Below are 18596 nucleotides of genomic sequence, written 5' to 3' on the forward strand. Positions count from 1 at the left end.
AACTCTTCAGACAGCAATTGGACTGGACTGTGGGACATAAAGTGATACTTGTGAGGTGTGTGTCTCTTAGCTCAAGTAGATACAAGAGACTAAACGGGCAGCTTCTGTCCGGAGGTGAGATGAGAAGGCAGAGAGGGTTAGGAGCTGGTTGAATGGACATGGAGAATTAGGGGTAGAAAGGAGTGTGTTGTCACAGTATGGAGAGAGCAATTAGGGTCATAAAACAATGTATGTATAAATTTTTATATGGGAGACTAACCTGAAATATAAACTTCATTTAAACTACAACAATAAAAAAAAATTTTAAAAATTAAAATACAAGTCCTAAAGGTTTATGATCAGGGTCACAGAATGAAAGGGGATTTTAAAAAGAATCTGGCAGTCGTGTTTAGGGTAAGGATGCTCTGATCATACTAGTAGCATATAATATATCAGATACTTAGTGTTTTGCTGTTTAAAATGTTCCTTACAATTCTAAAAGTAGAAGAAAAATATCTGTTTTGCTATGAGTCGTCCTGGGGGGTTCTGAAGCCTTCTTGCTTAGAGCTCCTCTCACCAAACTCCTACAGTCCACAGGAGTCAGAGCTCACACCCTGGATCTCAGGACAGAAAGGACCTTCTTATGCTACATCACTTGCAAAGTTAGTTCCTCCACAGATAGAACTTCTCCTGCACAAGGTACAGAGTTACAACATCTGCTCTGGGGCTGGGACATGGCACCACGATCCCAGGCACAGCGTGGCTGCAAGGCCCTCCTAGTTAAAAAGCTTCATTTTGGATGTGGGGAAATAAAGACCAAGTGATGGGAAGTGCACTTCTTTACCTATTTCCCTACTACTTCTCCTCAATAAGGCTTTTTAAAAGCTTAAGATAATGCAACCTTTGCCAAAATGTCCGGGTCATCTCAGCACGCTCCCTGGTGGCTGCAATGTCCCTATCCCATAGCTAAGCAGGGGCTGAGCACAGACAGGACTTGTGCTGGGCTCTAAACCCATAATTTTCTACATTTTTGGCAGAACAGAGGAGCAAGGAAAACTGGACTGGGAGACAGAGAAAAGGGTTCAAGACTGGGCTCCACCACTAATAACTACGAAACTAACAACCATGAGCTTCTTTGCCTCTCTTGGGCTTTGTTAAATGAGGGGTTTGTACTAATTGATCCCTACAAACCCTCAATCTCTATGATTTTGTTCAGCTGCCTCACTTTTCCCAACACAGCTTACCCTATACCACATCATAGCCAGAGTAATTTTCTTAAAATATAAACTGGATCCCCCAATGTATCCCATGTCACTTCTCTGCTCCAAGTCCGCCATTAGACAAACCACATCACCCACAACCCTCACCACAGCCTTCAGTGTCCCGGGTGATCTAGCATCTGCCTGCTTCTCCCGGCCATTGCTGAGTGCAGCCACACTGGCTTTGTCTCAGTTTTGAAACTTGCCAGACTCCCTCTTGTTTTAGGATCTTTGCACATACTATCCCCCTTGCCTGAAGTCTCTGGATGGTACACACGGTTAATGTACTCGGCTGCTAACCAAAGGGTTTCAAATCAACCACAGAAAACCCTATGGAGCAGTTTTACTCTGACACACATGGGGTCACCATGAGTCGGAATCAACTTGAGGACAAACAGCCTTTTTTGTTTGTTTTATCGCCTTTGCCTGGAATGTTTTCACCTCATTGTTCACCTGACTCACTCTGACTTCTCTTTCAGGTTTCTATGAAGTGTCATCTCCTCAAAGATGGCTCCCTGACCTCTATTTCTCAATCATCAATAGCTCTCATGGGCCTTCTGTTCTTCTTCCTCACTGCACTTATCAGTTTACATTTGGGATTTATTTAATGGGACTGTTGAACCTCCATCTCCTGCATTAGAAGAGCCACAAGAGCAGAGACTGGTTCTGCTTTGCTCGCTATTGTACGTCCCATGCTTGGAACTCAATAAATATTTGCTGAATGAGTGACTGTACAGGGCACACACAAAGGCTAGCTGTCTCACTGGTGAAGGGACCTGCACTTCCCTTCCTAGTGGGATGCTTCCTGTCCCTCTGCAGTTACAATGTCAAATCTCTTATCTATCAGCTGCTTTTGCCTTCCTGTCTCTGAGAAACACACGGCCTAAAATTCCTTAGTGAGAAAATTAAATGCATATCCATCTCAGCCAACTTAAAGGCAGTCACAAAAGAGAAGACAGCCTGAGTTCTGTGAGTATGGAGGCTATTCTAGCTCCCAATATTCATTCATTCCTCGCTCACACCAAACACTCAACGCTCATCCCCTAAAGAAAGGGCTGGAAAACTTGCAACCCAAACCCTCAGCTTCAGAGCATTCAAAAGAGAACTCCCAAAGAGCCTCCCTCCGGAAGCACAGGAGCTCATTCGGCTGACAGCAGACGTCCTCTCCACACTGGATAACATCAGAGGGAGAATAAGTTAAATAATTTCTGAATCCAGTACATTTAAAAGGCAGCGGCTTCCTCTGCGTCTTCAAACCCAAAAGCGGTGGACACATTTTCTGGTCACAGTGCTTGCAGCCTCGGACTGCTTAAGTGCCAAAGTTAAAATAACTAACTTCCTCACTCAATACTAGCCTTTCTGTACAGAGGCTCATTCACCAGAATGTCAGAGAAGAAACAAAGACAGCTGTTTTCTCCCTAGTGCCTATAATTAGATTCTCATGAAGAACTTGGCCACAACAGGGCTCTGCCGGACAAATACGTTCCCCTTCAACACACACACACAGACACACACACACACACAGACACACACACACAGACACACACACACAGACACACACACACACAGACACACACACACAGACACACAGACACACACACACACACACACACACACACACACAGAAAACACTCCAAAGTGTCTCTCCTCTCACTCATCTCCACAGAGACCCAGAGAAGATGGTCAGTTACTTACCCTCTTCAGCCACGAGAAATGCTTGTAAACATCAATGTCCCCATCCATGCTGGGCACCCATGTCAGCAGTTAGATTCCTTGGTTGAAAAAGCCCTTTTTCTGGCTGGAGACCAAGTTCTTTCCCCTTCCTTGCTTCTGCCCTCCCCCCTCAGGAACGCCAAGCTGTGTTCAAATTTCCCCACTTCCCTGGCCTGCGTCCTTCAGCCCTTCCCTAAACAGTTTCAGATACACAACTACTCAGACCAGACCAAGCTGCACCAGTATCCTCCCCCACCACCCCCACAGACACACACACCCCACACAGTGGAGGCCACAGGCACCAGCACCAGGAATTCAGAGTCCTGCTGTGCAATCGAACCTAACAAAAAGGTAGGGAAAAAAGAAAAAGCCTTGGACAGGAGCTGTGAAAACACACACACACACACACACACACACACACACACGCACGCACACACGCGCACACACACACGCACACGAAGTTTCTTTTCAGTGATAATACCAGAGCCTGCCAAAGAGAAACAGTCCTGAAGAAAATTCCTCCTCTGGCTTCTCCCTCCTGGAGTGGCTGGAACTCATTACCAAGAGACCCCTGATTTCCTGTCTCTGCTTCACTCTGCATTTACCCACAGGCTCCCAGCTGCTCACAGTTTATTTGGGACTGGGGAGAAGACTAAAAATAAGTGTTGCTCTTGGAGGAGCTTGTTGGTTCCCACACACAGCCTGACCCCCACCCCGAAGCCCACGCCTACCCCTTTTTCCAGCGGGGCGCCAGGTTGTGCCCTGAGGAAAGTCTGTTGCTTCCAAAAAAGAACAGATTCAGAACTAGCTCCTGTCTGGGTTCTTGGCCCTGCTGGGTACCAGGCTCCATGCAGGGTGTTTTCTGTCCCTGGCAGCACTATCCTCTACAGAGATGAACCGCTATAACCTCGGGAGACCCTTGCCTGGGGGAGTCTGGCTCTGGCTGCTGTCAGCCACCACCACATGGTCCCTGGGGGCTGCAGGGTGGGGGAGGGGGGTACTGCTCTGTCAAATCCCAGGCTGTTTGCTGGCTCTCCTGCACCCTAAACTACCTGCTTTACAAACCAGGGAGGTGGAAAGGGTGAGGCCACCTCACATGTGTTTCCAGGAGACTTAGTGGGCAGCCTGGGTAGGAGCCTTGGAGAGGCAGCAGCTGTCTAGCACAGGGGACTGTGTCTGTATTCCTACTGGCAGGTCACAGGCTGGCTTACCAGGATGCCCTCTCCAGCACTGCCTAGATGCCACCACTGCCACCTCCTCCTCGCACTCCCATCTCCTTTGAGAGCTCCCCTAAAAGCAGCTTTGCTCCCCTGCCCAGCGCTTAATGTGCTGCCTTTGGCCATGGCTGATTATGCAAGTGACCTTTGATGTGGGTGCAGCAGGAACTGTGATTACATACGAGGGCCCGCAGCTCTGCTGTGGAAAATGACTTGCAGAAGCACATCTTGTGACTGTGTAGGCCTTCCTGATGCCCTTGAGGGCTGCCACTGGCTTTTCCAGAACTCCTAGTCTGAAGAGACTGCTCTCCTGGGAGTCTGCATGCCCCTCAGCACAATAACAACATACACCACAGCCAAGAGAAGGGTCCCAAAGATGAGGCAGGGACAATGTCTGACGGCAGAGTCCCAAGCAGGGCTGGCAGAGCTCACAGAGATCACAGGGGAGGAGGAGGGGAGCTCTGGCCAGCAGCTGGCACTTGGGGAGGAGTGAATTCCTGGAGACACACCCAGATCAGAGGCCAGAAAGGGAAAGCAGACTCTGCTGTCCATGCACAGAGCTCTAGAGCCTTCTTCCTCATCTCTGGCCCAGTTCTAGAGTGTGGCCCAGGCGTCACCCAGTCCAGGTCCCTGCTTAGAAGTATGATACCAAACCAAACCCATAGCCATCGGTCGATTCCGAGATGGGATGTGCTAATGAAGGACATCTCAAAAGCTGCAGGGATAGGTAGGCTTTACTTTTTTTTTTTTTCCCTGTCAAGAAGCCTGGGAGAGTCAAGCGAAGAAATTTATTCAGCCAACACACATTTGCTCAGCATCCAGGAAGAATGAAACCAACTTCCTGCCCTGAGTAAATATAGAATTAGCACATGGTATGTAATAAAGGAAGAAGCCCTGGTGGCGCAGTGGCTAAATCACTCAGCTGCTAACCAAAAGGTCAGCAGTTCTAACTCACCAGTCGCTCCAAGGGAGAAAGATGTGGCAGTCTGCTTCTGTAAAGATTTACAGCCTTGGAAACCCTATGGGGTCGCTATGAGTCTGAATCAACTCCAACTCGACAGTAGTGGGTTTGGTTCTTTTGGTGGTTGGATGTAATAAAGGTATATCTGGGGCTCTGGGGAGGAAGAGGCAGGGGAGCTGATCTTAGGGCTGAATGCGGAGAGGCTGGGCAGAGTCCCAGCCCCTGCAGGATGAGAGAAAACCCCGCTCCCCATGGAGAGGGCTCAGTGCCCTTTCTTGGATTCTGGTACATGAGAGAAGGGAAGAGATGACAAGAAGACCAACATGGCTGCCTCTCATCAGCCTTGCTAAACTCCCACCTGCCCATCAAAATGTGGCTCAGGTGACAGCACCTCCAGGAAGCTTTCCCGGCTTGCCTCCTCTCTCTCCTCCCTAAGCACTCAGGTTCCCTTCTACTTCACCACTTGCCCTGTTTCACTGAACCACAAGTGACTTCGCATGTCTGTCTACTGCACCAGACTGTAGATAGTGTGTCTTATTTCTGATTTGTTTCTGACTTCCATGCCTAGCACAGTTCTTGGTACACAGTAGGAACTTAATTAACATTCTCTGAGTGAAAGAATGAGGCTCAAATGGTAAGACTGGCAACGTAAGACTAAAATTCTATTTGGAGAAAACAGAGACTTGAAGGTTTGTTTCCCCAGAGTAAAGATGCTTGATTCAAAGAGGAAAAGGCAGGGCCCATTTCATCTATTAGCTTAATTAATGTGTGACAGATAAGGAGAGATGGAGAGAGAGAGGGCAGAAAGGAGGAGGGAGGGAATCTTGACAAGCTGCTGCCAGATTCTTTACATATTTTATGGTATCCTTAAGAGACAATTCTTACTTCAGCCTTTTTTACATCAAAATACATTTTACTTGTATTGTAATTCAACTCAAAAACCCACCAAATAAAATAACACCCCCCTCCCCCCAAAAATCACCCTAAAGATCTAGGAGCTGGACACCTATGTGTGGCTGGCAGGAGGGGACAGAGTGGGGATAAATGAGATCCGATAGTAACACTAATCCTGGGTGGCAACTGGGCCACAGTCATCAGTGTGCTGGCAAGGCATGCCCAGGGTTACACTGCTCCCACTCAGGATCCAGGCCAGGACACTTCACATTCCCTGAACCTGTCCATAAAATGTACATACAATACTATGTGTATGCATATATCTCCATTTCTCTGAAAACAGAGCTTTCATCAGATTATCAGAATGGCCCATGAGTCCCAAAAGATTAACAACCTGTGTTTTATCTGGCCTAAGCAGTTACTCCGACTGGGCCTGGGCTCCCAGCTTCCTGTGAGGGTGGAGCCTTAGGGAACTCCTTGGGCCCATCTTGGAAGAATGAAGTACTCAGGAACTACAAAGAGTATGCAAATTTGGGTCAGACCCTGACAGCCCTCAGGGCTTTTCCAAAAGCACCTCACTCACCTGCAACCAGACTCGACTCACTACTGTGTAGAATAAGAGGCAGTCAGCCAAGGGCAAAGGGCAGGAGACTAGGAGACTAAGAGGTTTGGAGTGAAGCCACAGTTAAGACGCCAGAGTAGTCAGGTTTGGACAAGGAGAACTCATTGTAGCTTGTCCATTCTTCCCTACCCCCAGGCCTAGAAGGAAAGCTCAAGAATTGTCACCTACCTGGTTGGAATTCCAGGTATTTGTGGGAATGGCTGAGGTGGGGCTTCCAAGGTTTTACTCCTGCCAGCAACAAGGAGCCAGCACCTTATTAGGCAGAATTGTGGACTGAGAGAAGACTTGTGGGTCATGTGCCTTTCCACTGATCTAATCACCTGCATCTTGAGCTCCTGCTCAGCCTCTGAGCCTTGGTCTCCGGGTCATGGGTGATAGCTGCCACGATACCCCCTGGATAAGTGCAGATACAGCTTGTATTCTTCAATGGGTGGCCCTGCACACTGGACCTGCTACTAGGAGGAAGTGGTGAGAAGAGAAGGACAAGGGGAGGAGGAAGAAGAAGAGGAGGAGGAGCCCAGCCCAGAGTACACTGTTCCTGTGGGCTGGGCAGGAAGTCCTGCTCATGAAGCAGCAACCTGGCCATCACCGTCCACGTTCTCACAGTGTACAAGCACGGAGAACCCATCTCCAAAATGGATTAGGACAAGGGTCAGTAAACTTTTCTTGTACAGATAGTACATAGTTTAGGGTTTGTGGGCAACATTGTCTGTCAAACTCAACTTTGACATTTGTAGTATGAAAGCAGCCATAGATAATACGTAAATGACTCAGTATGGCTGTGTTCCAATAAAACTTTATTTATGGACACTAAAATTTTAATTTCATATAATTTTCAGAAGTCATGATATATTCTTCTTCTGATTTTTCCCCCTAACCACTTAGAAATCTCATGGGCTATAAGAAATGGTTAGTGGGCCTAATGCAGGCCATAGCTGGCTAACCCTTGGCCTAAGACAATGCTTCTCCACTTATAATAAATCACCTGGATTGGAGGGGCTTCTTGTAAAAGTACAGATTCTGATTCAGTAGGTTCGGAGTGGGGCCTGAGATTGTGCATTTCTAATAAGTCCCCAGATGATTCTGATACTGCTCGTCCAAGAACCATACTTTGACTAGCAGGAGGTTAGGAAACCCACTTTCAGAAGTTCACTGAAGCATGGGGTACTAAACAAGTTTTCCTGGAAGCATCAATTCCCCAGAGCTGACTAACCTTGCCTACCAACTAGTGGGTACCTGAAAGGGCAGAAGGCTCTTGAAGGTGTGGCTCTGGCAGGCCTTCTTTGTGGGTAGAGGGTGGATGGGAGTCAACATGCTCAGACTCAAGCTAACCTGGCAACATCTGCTACCACATCCCCTGGGCCTAAAGCAGAAAATTTAGTGGGGAAGGATTTATTTGCTCTTTCACCAGTGTTTGCACATTCTTGGTCATTTATAAACATTGGCTCTTAGGGGGACTGAAATAGTCCCCTCAGGTCATGTCTGAAAGGAGCCAGCTCTTTGGAATTTAGTAGTGTAGAGTTTACTTTGTGGGGGGAAAAATCAAAAGCTAGGAAAATTAAAATAGCTATATTTGCAGTGGGTGAAGGCCCCCAACCCAGGGTACTATGCCAGGAAAAATGCATTAGAAATTCACCAAGGTACAGGAAGCTTCTCTGGGGCAGGGCCTGGGGGAGACTGAGTCAGGAAATGCCTCCAGGAATGGAGAGAGCAATCATAACAGGTCCTGGCAAAAGGCACTGGAGTCATGGAGTTTCAACAGGATTTCTCACCTTTGACAATGGAAGACCAGCTCTTTGCTCCAAGGACCATAGCACTCAGCCCTCCCACTGTCTCCTCTTCCTGATCCCACAGAGTGGAGGTCTCCCTAGCCTGCCCTTTGTCCACTGGTCACCAAGGAAAAGGAGAAAAGAACTCTTTGCCAGCTGACCTAAGTACACTGTCCAGAAGGTTAAATAACAAGGTGCTAAGCCATCTTTTTCATTTAAAAAAGAAGGAGGGGGAGAGCGAAGCTATTTTCTTGCTGTTTATAAAGCCCTACCTTCTTCCTTGGGATTTAGACTTCCCAGAATTTGTCCCTGACTCCCACCTAGTGGCTTCTTCCAGTACTGCACAGAGACAAAGCACCTCCCACTCCATCCCAGGCCCAGGGCAGGAGTTTCTACGGAGCTAAGCACATGAAAGAAAGCACTGATACACTTTCTTAGCTCTCACCCAGGTTCACATCTGCCACTGGGGGAGGCAAGAAACATGCTCTGCAAATTGGCTCACATAAGCTCTACTTTTTTTTTTTTTTTTTAAATGAGGAGTGGCTGTTAATGGGTATGAAGTTTCTTTTTAGGGTGATCAAAATGTTCTGAAATTAGTTGTGATGGTTGCACAGCTCTAAGTATATTATAAATATAGTGTAAACCAACTGCATACTCTAAATGAATGAATCATGTAACACGAATTAAATATTAATCAAAAAACCAAACCCATTGCCATCAAGTTGATTTTGACTTACAGCAACCCGATAGGACAGAGTAGAATCACCCCACAGGGTTTCCAAAGAGCAGCTGGTAGATGCGAACTGCCGACCTATTGGTTAGCAGCTGAGCTCTTAACCACTGCACACCTAAGGGCTCCTAAATCTTAATAAAGCTGTTTAAAAATTGAAATAATAATAATAAGCATCAGATTCCTCCTTCTCTCTTTTAAAGTTGGGTGGAAAAGATTTTCCTACAAAACTCCCGCTTGCAATTTTTCAAAATTAAAATGCTCAGCAAGCATAGATCCTGACCTGTCTTTTGTTCCAGGCTTTGGGCGGAGGGCGGAGATACAGAGATGAATCACATGGCATGAGAAATTCAAACTCACATTTTATAATTCACAAAACAGCTTTTTCTCCCCACCATTTTAAAACTCCTCTGGCTTTTCAATACGGTAAACAGATTTGCCTCCTTGGCCAGAATGAAAGATTTCAATCTGGTAGAAAAATGTGGGCTTTGTTTGAGTTGCTGGGAGCTGAAGAAGCCGCCATCTGTGGCAAGGTGGTTTGCAGCTGACAAGGGGGTTAGTTGTGCCCTCTCCTAGACCTGGGTATCTTCCTTTGTTTCTTGAGAGACGAGTTAAAGAAGGTGACAGAGGGCGCCTGAACTGACTGGTAGGAAGTCTGAGGTGAGCACATACCCTAGATGGGTTTTCACTTCCTCAGTCCAGCAGGGCCCAGCAGATGCTTCCATTCAGGTGGCAGCCTCAGTTGATCCTTGACATAGGAGCGGCCTCACCTGGAGAGGCTCCGTGAACTCTCTCCACTTGGGAAACCAAGAGGTCTGGACAAGGAGGCAAAGGCTGGTGTCTACCAGAAGGTTTCTGAACACAGTCCTTAAGACAAACTGCAGCAAGACTAAATGCTTGGCCAGATCTTCCAGACTGGCAAACCCAGCTGTTATTTCCATTAGGGAAACTGAGTCCCAGAGAAGGGAAAAAGAGGTTCACCTAGAGCCACATAAGTCAGTGGCAGAGCCCTGGCCTTTTGACTCCTCTTCCAGGGCTCTTCCAACCTTCCATACTGCCTCATTCTGGTTCCGTTTGTGTCCACCTGCCCACGCAGGCTGACCAGGACACTTCCAAACTTGTAGAGGAGAGCCTGGGTCCCTGCTGAGCAGCTATGCCTGCTCCATGCACCCTGCTTCCAAAGGAGTCCAGAGTACAGTCCCTCTATTGGTTCTCTGCCAACCACTCCCCCTCACTCTGGAACCTGAGCTCTGCTCTGACTTGCCCTCATTCTGCTACTGCTCCTGGGTTTGCCTGCCCTTCCTCTGGCTTCATCTGGAGCACATGAAATCTCTGGCCTTTACAAGGAGTCCCTTGGTCACATCCAATACCATTAAACAGCAGAACAGACTGGCTGCCTGGCTTGGGGTGGAGGTGAGCATGTTTCAGACTGTTAGAGAGGCACCCATAGCTACTCTATTTGGAGACTCTGCTGGCTCTAGTATCTCCTGGGCATGATCTAGGCCATTACTCAATACACTGTGCACCAGGCTAGGCTCACCTTCCCCAGCTAGCTAGCTGTCTCTAGCCCTGCAGGGTACACCTGAATCTGGCTGATTAGCCCGTCTATGGGCTTCACCAACAAGCCTAGCCCTAGATCTACCCAACCAACTTCCACCTAGCCAAACCAAGCACGCGTGGAGGAGTAGTGATATCCCGTCCAAGCCATGGGAAAGCCCCACTCAAGTACAGCCCAGATCCTGGACAGGGTCATAGTGACACCAGACCCTTCTTGTCCGTAGTACATGTCACTAAAGAGTCCATGGTGTTCAGGGCCACTGATGAGCAACTCTCTCCTTTTCTGCCTTCAGGACCATCTGGAGGGGCTCAGGGACTCTTGATCAGAAATGGTCACGCCCTCCTGAAGGGCATCATCCTGTACTTCACCACAAGGGCAAGGCACAGGTCTAGGAGGAAGCTACAGGAAGGGAAAGGAGGCTGCCCCTTTCTAGAACTCACCTCCATTCAATTACAACAGAGATACTTCAGCCTTCCAGCTTGGGCCTCGACTTCATCCTCGGTGAGCTACTGACTCTGAGCTTGGCCCTGTAAGCCACACATGAAAAAAGGCCTTTCCGATAGTGAGAATGGTTGTACAACGTGAAGACTGTAACCAATGGTGACCCAATTGTACGTGTAGGAATTGCTAGGTTGGCATATGTTTTGTTATGTGTGGTTTCACTACAATTAAAAAAAACAAACAACTGGGGGTGGGGGTGGGGGAACAAGGCCTCTCCATCTCCTGAGGGCAACACTGTCCTGCTACACCACAGGACAGAACAGCCTCGTTCTGATGCTTCACTGATGGCCCCTGCTGGCCTTGCACTCCAGGAAACTTTCCCTAAATGAGAACTTCCCCTGAAGCTCCACCAACTTCCCTAAAATAGCCCAGAATTCAGACACAGACACTGCTCCTGAACTGAAGAAATTTAGACCTTTTGTTCCTTGCCTCCTTGAAGCCCAGAGCATGTCCCCAGCTCAGATAATCTCACATAAACTCTCTCCAACTTCCATAGCAGGCCAGAGACCTGGAGCCCATCTCTCCTCATTCCACTCCCCGCCAAGTAGGGCAGGACCCTGTTTTAGGCCCCAGAGTCCTAGAAACTTACTCATAACCCAGCCCCACTAAACACTGGACAAGTCTATCTACTTGGCCTTTAGGATTAGTCTGGGCTGTTATACCCAGGACACAGCAGAGAGGGAACAAGCCCCACTCCAAAGACACACAGCTGCCTACAGTCTTTCTGACTATGATGCATTAGGTCCCAGAGCTCCCTCTCCATTTAAGACATAAAGAGAGGGCTCAGGACTGGTCTGCTATTTGTCCTATTCTGACCACCAACCACTATTCCACCCTACCACTCTCTTCAGCAGTACCCGTTTTTCCTGTGTACCACGGTGTCATTATCTGTGCCCAAATATCCACAGTCCCTGGCAAGCAAGTAACTGAGGACCATGTTTCTGACCACATGAGCTCTCCCCTTTGGCCTCAGTCGACTGGCCCGTGGGTAGACACCTGACCCAAGGGCAGCTAATCCACAGCTATGCTTAAACTAAAATAAATCTTTAATTTCTCTTTCTTTCACACTTAATATTTCCTCATGTGCCTGGAGGACTTAGCTCAAAACTCATAAACTAGGCCAGTCAGATTCTCTTCTTCAGAAATTTGAGTTTAAGGGGGGAAGAAAAAAACATGGAAAGAATCTGTCAGTTAACAAGAAGAATAAAAACAAACCTAAAAGACAATTTGGCAGTCACTGTGAGCTGTCTTCCTAGGGGCCATTCATTTCCCCCCTTCATCATCACCGCTTTCTGATGGAGGCCACTCTCACTATGGAGAATGAAAGTGCCTATACCGGCTTTCCCAGCCTCGCTTGCAACTAGCACATGCATATGTAAACAAATCCTGGCCGCTGGGAGCAAATGGGAAGTCTGCTAGAGAACTTCAGAGAAAGGTCTTCCTTCCTTGTTTAAAAAAAAAAAAGAAAAAAAAAGGCCTGTGTGAGGACATAGTGCCCAGAGCTGAAGCAGGCATCTTGCAACTGTTAGGAGATAAACCTGGGGAAAAGCTAACACCCTGAAGGTGGTGAAGCAGAAAGATGGGAGTCCTTAAGGTCTTCCCAGAGTCAGTGATTTTACCCTGGCACCACCACCCCTGCTCTGGACATCTTGTTAGTGATGTATAAACTTCCTTAATGTTTAAGCAATTTTTATCGGAGAAAGTATCCCTACTGATAGCAATGTCACAAGGCAGAGTTGGACCCTGCCAGGTCAACGTTATGACAGAGTAGCAACTCTGAGGAATATGGGAAAGCCAGTGTGGCTAGAGAGGATACTGGACACACATCAACATGACAAACGAGAATACTAGTCAGTCAGGCCTGATCCCTCAAGCTGCCTTACTAGTTCCAACTCCAATTTCAGTCTGCATGTGTTTCCTTTGTTTTAAATTTTTTAATAATGCAAGTGAATCTCTGTGGTTTAAAGCAGTGCTTCTCAAACTTTAATGTGCACCTTTAATGTGAACCTTGGGTGGCTCAGTAGGTATAGGGTGGGGACCCATATTCTGCATTTTTTCCAAGCTACCAAAGGATGCTGAAGCTGCTGGTCCACAGACCACAATCTGAGTAGAGAGAGCTTCTGAGTAAAAGTATCAAGCTAAAACATCTGGTGGGTTTGTTCACTGCTTTGAATTCTGTTTACATACAGGTAAGACCTAGTATGGAACGTCTGTACAACTAGATTGTAAAATGATTTTAGGTCTGCAAGACCTAAAATACACACAGGCTATCTCTGTCCCAGAATCAAAACCTTAATATCTAGCCCTGAAATCTTAGAATATTTATATGAACCTAAAAGTGTATCAGTCACAGGTTGCTGATGTCCATAATTACTCTAAAAGATTTATGTGTAACAACTTTTAGGAATCTTCTCTTCAAAGGAAGACATTGTCCCAACCATTGTAAATAACCCCAAAACAGATCTGCAAGTCTGAATGCAAGCTATTTTCTGCAAGCCATCTTTTAAAAACCAACAACTGACTGCTTTTGGATCAAGAATATGGTTTGTTCGGGTTTCTTTTTTTTCCCTCATCTTTTTTTAAAAAAAATAATTAAAGTTAGATCCATATTTCACATCATACACTAAAAAATATTGCAGATGGATTACAGTTAACCATAAGATAAAAAATCAAACCATAAATCTACTGGAGAAAGATACAGGTGAATAGTTATTTGATCGGAGATTGGGAAAGGCCTTTCTAAAGATAAAAGCAAAGAAGAAACCAAAATAGGAAAAGACTGAAAGTTAATTAAAATCTTTTTAATTTCTATGCCTCAAAAAAGCACTGTAACTAACATTTAAAAGCAAAAAGTGAGAAAAAAATATGCCACAGATAAAGCAAGGAGTTAATAAAAGTTTGTTCAAATACATAAGAAAAACACTAAAACCCTAACAGAAAAAGAATATTAAGAGTATAGACCAGCAGCCTCCAGAGTGAAATAGGCACTTCCAAAAGGGCTCAGGAGTCCTGGTGGCACAGTGGTTAAAAGCTTCACTGCTAACCAAAATGTCGGCAGTTCAAATCCTCTAGCCACTCCTTTGAAACCCTATGGTGCAGTTCTACTCTGTCCTATAGAGACACTATGTGTTGGAATTGACTGGACAGCAATGAGATTTTCTTTCTTTTTTTTTTTTTTGGTAAAAGGGCTCAAGGTGATTTCTGAGGTGTGTAGGATGAAAATATTACAATTTATAACCCGTCCTTTAAAAAAAATCTGTATTTGGTGGGTAGTTTTATAATTTAAATATATTAGTATATGCATATATTAACTCACATGCATATGTGAATATAATTACATGGGGAATGAATTTTTTTTCAAATAGGAATATAAGATCAAAAGTTTGGAGACCATACGGAGGAAAAAATATTAATGCAAAAAATGTTTAGCCTCCTACCAACTAAAGAAATGCGAAGCAGTGAAAAGAAGCCATATCCCCTTATGAACCTAGTAAAGCTGTTTTTTGGTTTTCTATACAGTGAAACCTGAGAAAGCCAGAACCTGTGTAAGGCAGAAACCTGTCAGAGAAGGAAAACTAATATTTTCCACTAAAAAAAGCAATAGAAAAGTGGTAAGACTACACCTTGTCAAAGGTGGAAAACTTGTGAGACTCGGAAAAACAAGGCAGTCCTGTCACGCTCTCACAGATTTCACTGTATTAGTTATTATTGCTGATTAGGATACAGTGTGGTAGACTCACAACGAACCCTGCCAATGAAAATACAAATGGTAAAAATCTTTCGGAAAAGTGATTTGGAAAAATGTGTTAAAGGGCTTTAGACTCAGGCTGCTATATGTAGCAAACTGCATGGGACAGACTTATACTAAAAAATTACCCATTGCTTATCTAAAATTCACACTTAACTGAGTGTCCTGTATTTTATCTGGCAACCCTACTGGAATTTTATATTTCTGCTGCTAGGAATGTATCTTCAGGAAATACCTAGAGATAAAGACAAATATTTCTGAACAAAAATATTCACTGTAGCAATTCCGCATTTTAGTGAAAGACTAAAAATAATCTAAATGTCAATATTAGAGAAATAATCTCATAAATTAAGATACATCTATACAAGGAATAAGTACTTAGTCATTGTAAATTCCAGGCAGATAGCCTAATGTATTGGATAATATATATAATAAATATAATGAAAAATTCTTTAGTGTTCAGAGGAAGTCATGGGAATGAGACTGTGTTGACAGAGGCCTCCCGAATAGAAAGTAAAATAGGACATCTGGGACATAACTGGTTTAATCACAAATTGCTCGGCCTCTGCACAAGACTGTCTCAGCCTCCTTGATCTGGGGTCTCTAATATCAACTCCTCCCTCCTAATTTAATGGCACTGTTTCTGGAATCTGCCCTCCTACCCATATGCACATGTCCAAGTTTGAATCAGTTCTGTAGGACTCTAGCTTTAGAAGTCTGCATCCCACCTTTCATCCTCAGACTCTTTCTTAGGTAATCACATGCTTTCTCTGGCTTCCCAGCTTCCTCCCTCTAACCGTGGAATGGTTACATCCCAGATCACTTCAGTGGGCTAGCTACCAGCCTCCCTACCCCCCATTCCCAAATATTACTGTTCTCTTAAAGCTGGTCTGCTGGTCTCCACAGGGAAGCAGATGGGTAACCAAAGCCATTAATAGGTGGAATAAAGGACAACCAAACTTAGAAAGGCTTTCCCTAACATCTAGCCCCTCATCTTGATACTTGACACATCCATTCGTATAACAGATGTTGTGGGATATTTACCCAGCATTCATTCTTCCCCTTTTTCTCCTGAACATTACCTGTCTCTCCTCAACTCCAGAGAAGAAGGGTCTGATTGGTCGAAAGGATATCCTATTCCCCTTTCCCACTTACAGCTTCAGAAATGGGTGGTGGTTCAATTCTATTCAATGTAACGTGAGAAGTCTAATGAGGGGATTCTGAGCAAAGCTGTCTGTCTCCTAAGAAAACACCGAGAAGAGAAACTCTTTCTGCCTCTAGATACTGTTAAATCTGGATATGAAAACTGGAACTGCTATAACCATCTTGCTACCATGTTGAGGATGAAGTCAACAGGGAAGATGGCAGAGTAGAAAAATGGGAAGGACCTTTGTCCTTCACGACCTCACGAAACATCACTGATCTACTGAATCAATCATCCCCAAAGTCTGCCCTACCTCTGACCTAACCAATATATAAAATAATGCATTTCCTCATAGTTTATGGCAGTAGTTGTTGGCTTATTTTCTTGTAGTCAAAATCATCCTAACTGATAAAGTCCATAAACTTGTTTTTCTAACTCTGGATGAGACAGATCTGGTTCTATTTCTTCCCCTTGTAGACTGGAGATCACTACTAGGAAAACCTTTCTGAAGTTGTTTGTCCTTTTTTCCACATATTTTCAGCTTTGATAACCCATCTGCTTCCCTTAGAGGCTAGCAGATCTGTGGGCTTGATTAAGAGAGAGCAGGAGAAGGAGAGTTAGGAAATCTATATACCACTCGAGGGACAGGAAGTAGTTTGAAGGCAAGAAGGGTGGCAGAAGCAATAAAGGAATGAATGAGGTGACCAGGCTCTAGTTTGCAGTAAGAAATAAGGGACAGAGGGATTTAGTTGAGGGTAGAGATCCCAGCCAGAGATTATAACTGTCATGGTTTGAATTATGTCCCCCAAAACATGTGTATATCAATCTGGCTGGGTCACAATTCCCAGAATTGTGTGGTTGTCCTCCATTTTGTGATTGTAATTTTATGTTAAAGAGGATTAGGATGGGATTGTAACACCACCCTTACCCAGGTCACATCCCTTATCCAGTGTAAAGGGAGTTTCCCTGGGGTGTGGCGTGCACCACCTTTTATCTCTCAAGAGATAAAAGGAAAGGGAAGCAGAGAGTTGGAGACCTCATACCACCAAGAAAGGAGCACCAGGAGTAAAGAGCGTACTTTGGACCCAAGGTTCCTGTGCGGAGAAGGTCCTGGTCCAGGGGAAGACTGATGATGATGAGGACCTTCCTCCACAGCCGACAGAGAGGGGAAGCTTCCCCTGAAGCTGACGCCCTGAATTTGGACTTGAAGCCTACTAGACTGGGAGAAAATTAATTTCTCTTTGTGAAAGCCATCCACTTGTGGTATTCCTGTTAGAGTAGCACTAGATGACTACGACAATAACTCAGTTTGTAGTACATGTAACCCCTGGGAAAAACTCTCCATGTTTGCTTTTCTCTGACCCTGGTTTCCTTTTCTCAGGAGAGAGGACTACAGAGCAAAGACAGGCAAAATGTGTAGTTCATGTTTTTTGACTAGGCTCTACACTCCTGGGAAGGACCGCCCAGTGGGGGACAAAGCTAGATGGGAAGCAAGAAAAGGCTGGGCCAGGAGGTGGACAGATGAAGCAGCAGCCTCAGTTAGTGATGAAATTCCACTGACTACCTGTTTATGTTCCCCAGTGGTTTCTCAGACAAGCCATGGGCCTACTCACCAAGCTCTCCTCAAACCATTCCTTTATGTAGGCAGCTGTTGGGCCCGGAATCTGGTTCAGGAGGGCTGCTCTCTCCTGAGGATGCTCCAGCATCTCCAGGGCCAGCCTCAAGTCCTCGACGAGATGGAGCACTGGGAAGGAGCTCATGTAGGAGGTCGGGGAACACAGTCCAGGCTCACAGGTACCATCATTAATATCTGCACCTGTTTTAGTGCCTGGAACAAGAGAGAGGTGGGAACCTCGGTAAGAAGGGTAGACACCATGGGCAGGCAACTGAGCAAGGTAAAGAGCAAGGTAGTGAAAGGAGAAGGGAAAGGGGATAAGAATCCTGGAAAGACCACGTCTGCCTCAACATAATCAATCACTCACAATATAAATTCTACAGAATTCATCTTTATCTAACCTTGGGCTTGGTATGGTAGGAAGAGACACGTCAGAGGTGGATGACTGTGCCCATAGGGATACGGAAGTTCACATACTTAGACAACTGGGGAAAACACAAGCCAGCACTCACCAATAGCCAAAGGCATTCAAGTTAAAGCAATGAGATACCATTCTTCTGCATTAGATTAATAAAATTGTTTATATGTTAACAATGAATGTGGCAGGTTGCTTGCACAGATGGCCACCAAAAATTCCTTCCATCCCTATATGTGCATTTTCTGCTCCTCCCATCAAGACGTGGTTCTTGACTCTTGGCTAGCCTAGTGACTTGCTCTGATCAATAGAATGCAAAGGAAGTGGGTCTGGGCCTTCAGAGGTCTGACAGCTTCTGGTTTTCCTCTCTTGTAGCCCTAACCCATTATGTAAAAAAGTTCAGTTAACCTTCTACAGAGACAGCCCTAACCATTCTAGCCATCCCAGCTTCGGTGACAGATATGTAGGTGA

General features: G+C 45.6%; 1 protein-coding gene across 2 annotated transcripts in view; it reads right to left on the reverse strand.

Moving 5' to 3' along the window:
* Positions 1-17868, reverse strand: part of PPFIBP2 (PPFIA binding protein 2) — a 107539-nt gene extending 89671 nt beyond the window's left edge. Inside the window, exon 1 of one of the 2 annotated variants that reach the window (XM_023743021.1) lies at positions 17709-17868. In XM_023743021.1, coding sequence (XP_023598789.1) covers positions 17709-17855 — 147 coding nt within the window. In that variant the 5' untranslated portion in view covers positions 17856-17868. Of the gene's footprint in view, positions 1-6813; positions 7100-17708 lie in introns of those variants that run through there. The other variant, XM_023743022.1, reaches the window with a different exon arrangement.
* Between the last annotated feature and the right edge of the window lie 728 nt (positions 17869-18596).

The sequence above is a fragment of the Trichechus manatus genome, unplaced genomic scaffold, assembly GCF_000243295.1.
Source record: "Trichechus manatus latirostris isolate Lorelei unplaced genomic scaffold, TriManLat1.0 scaffold00232, whole genome shotgun sequence".
Classification (NCBI taxonomy): Eukaryota; Metazoa; Chordata; class Mammalia; order Sirenia; family Trichechidae; genus Trichechus; species Trichechus manatus.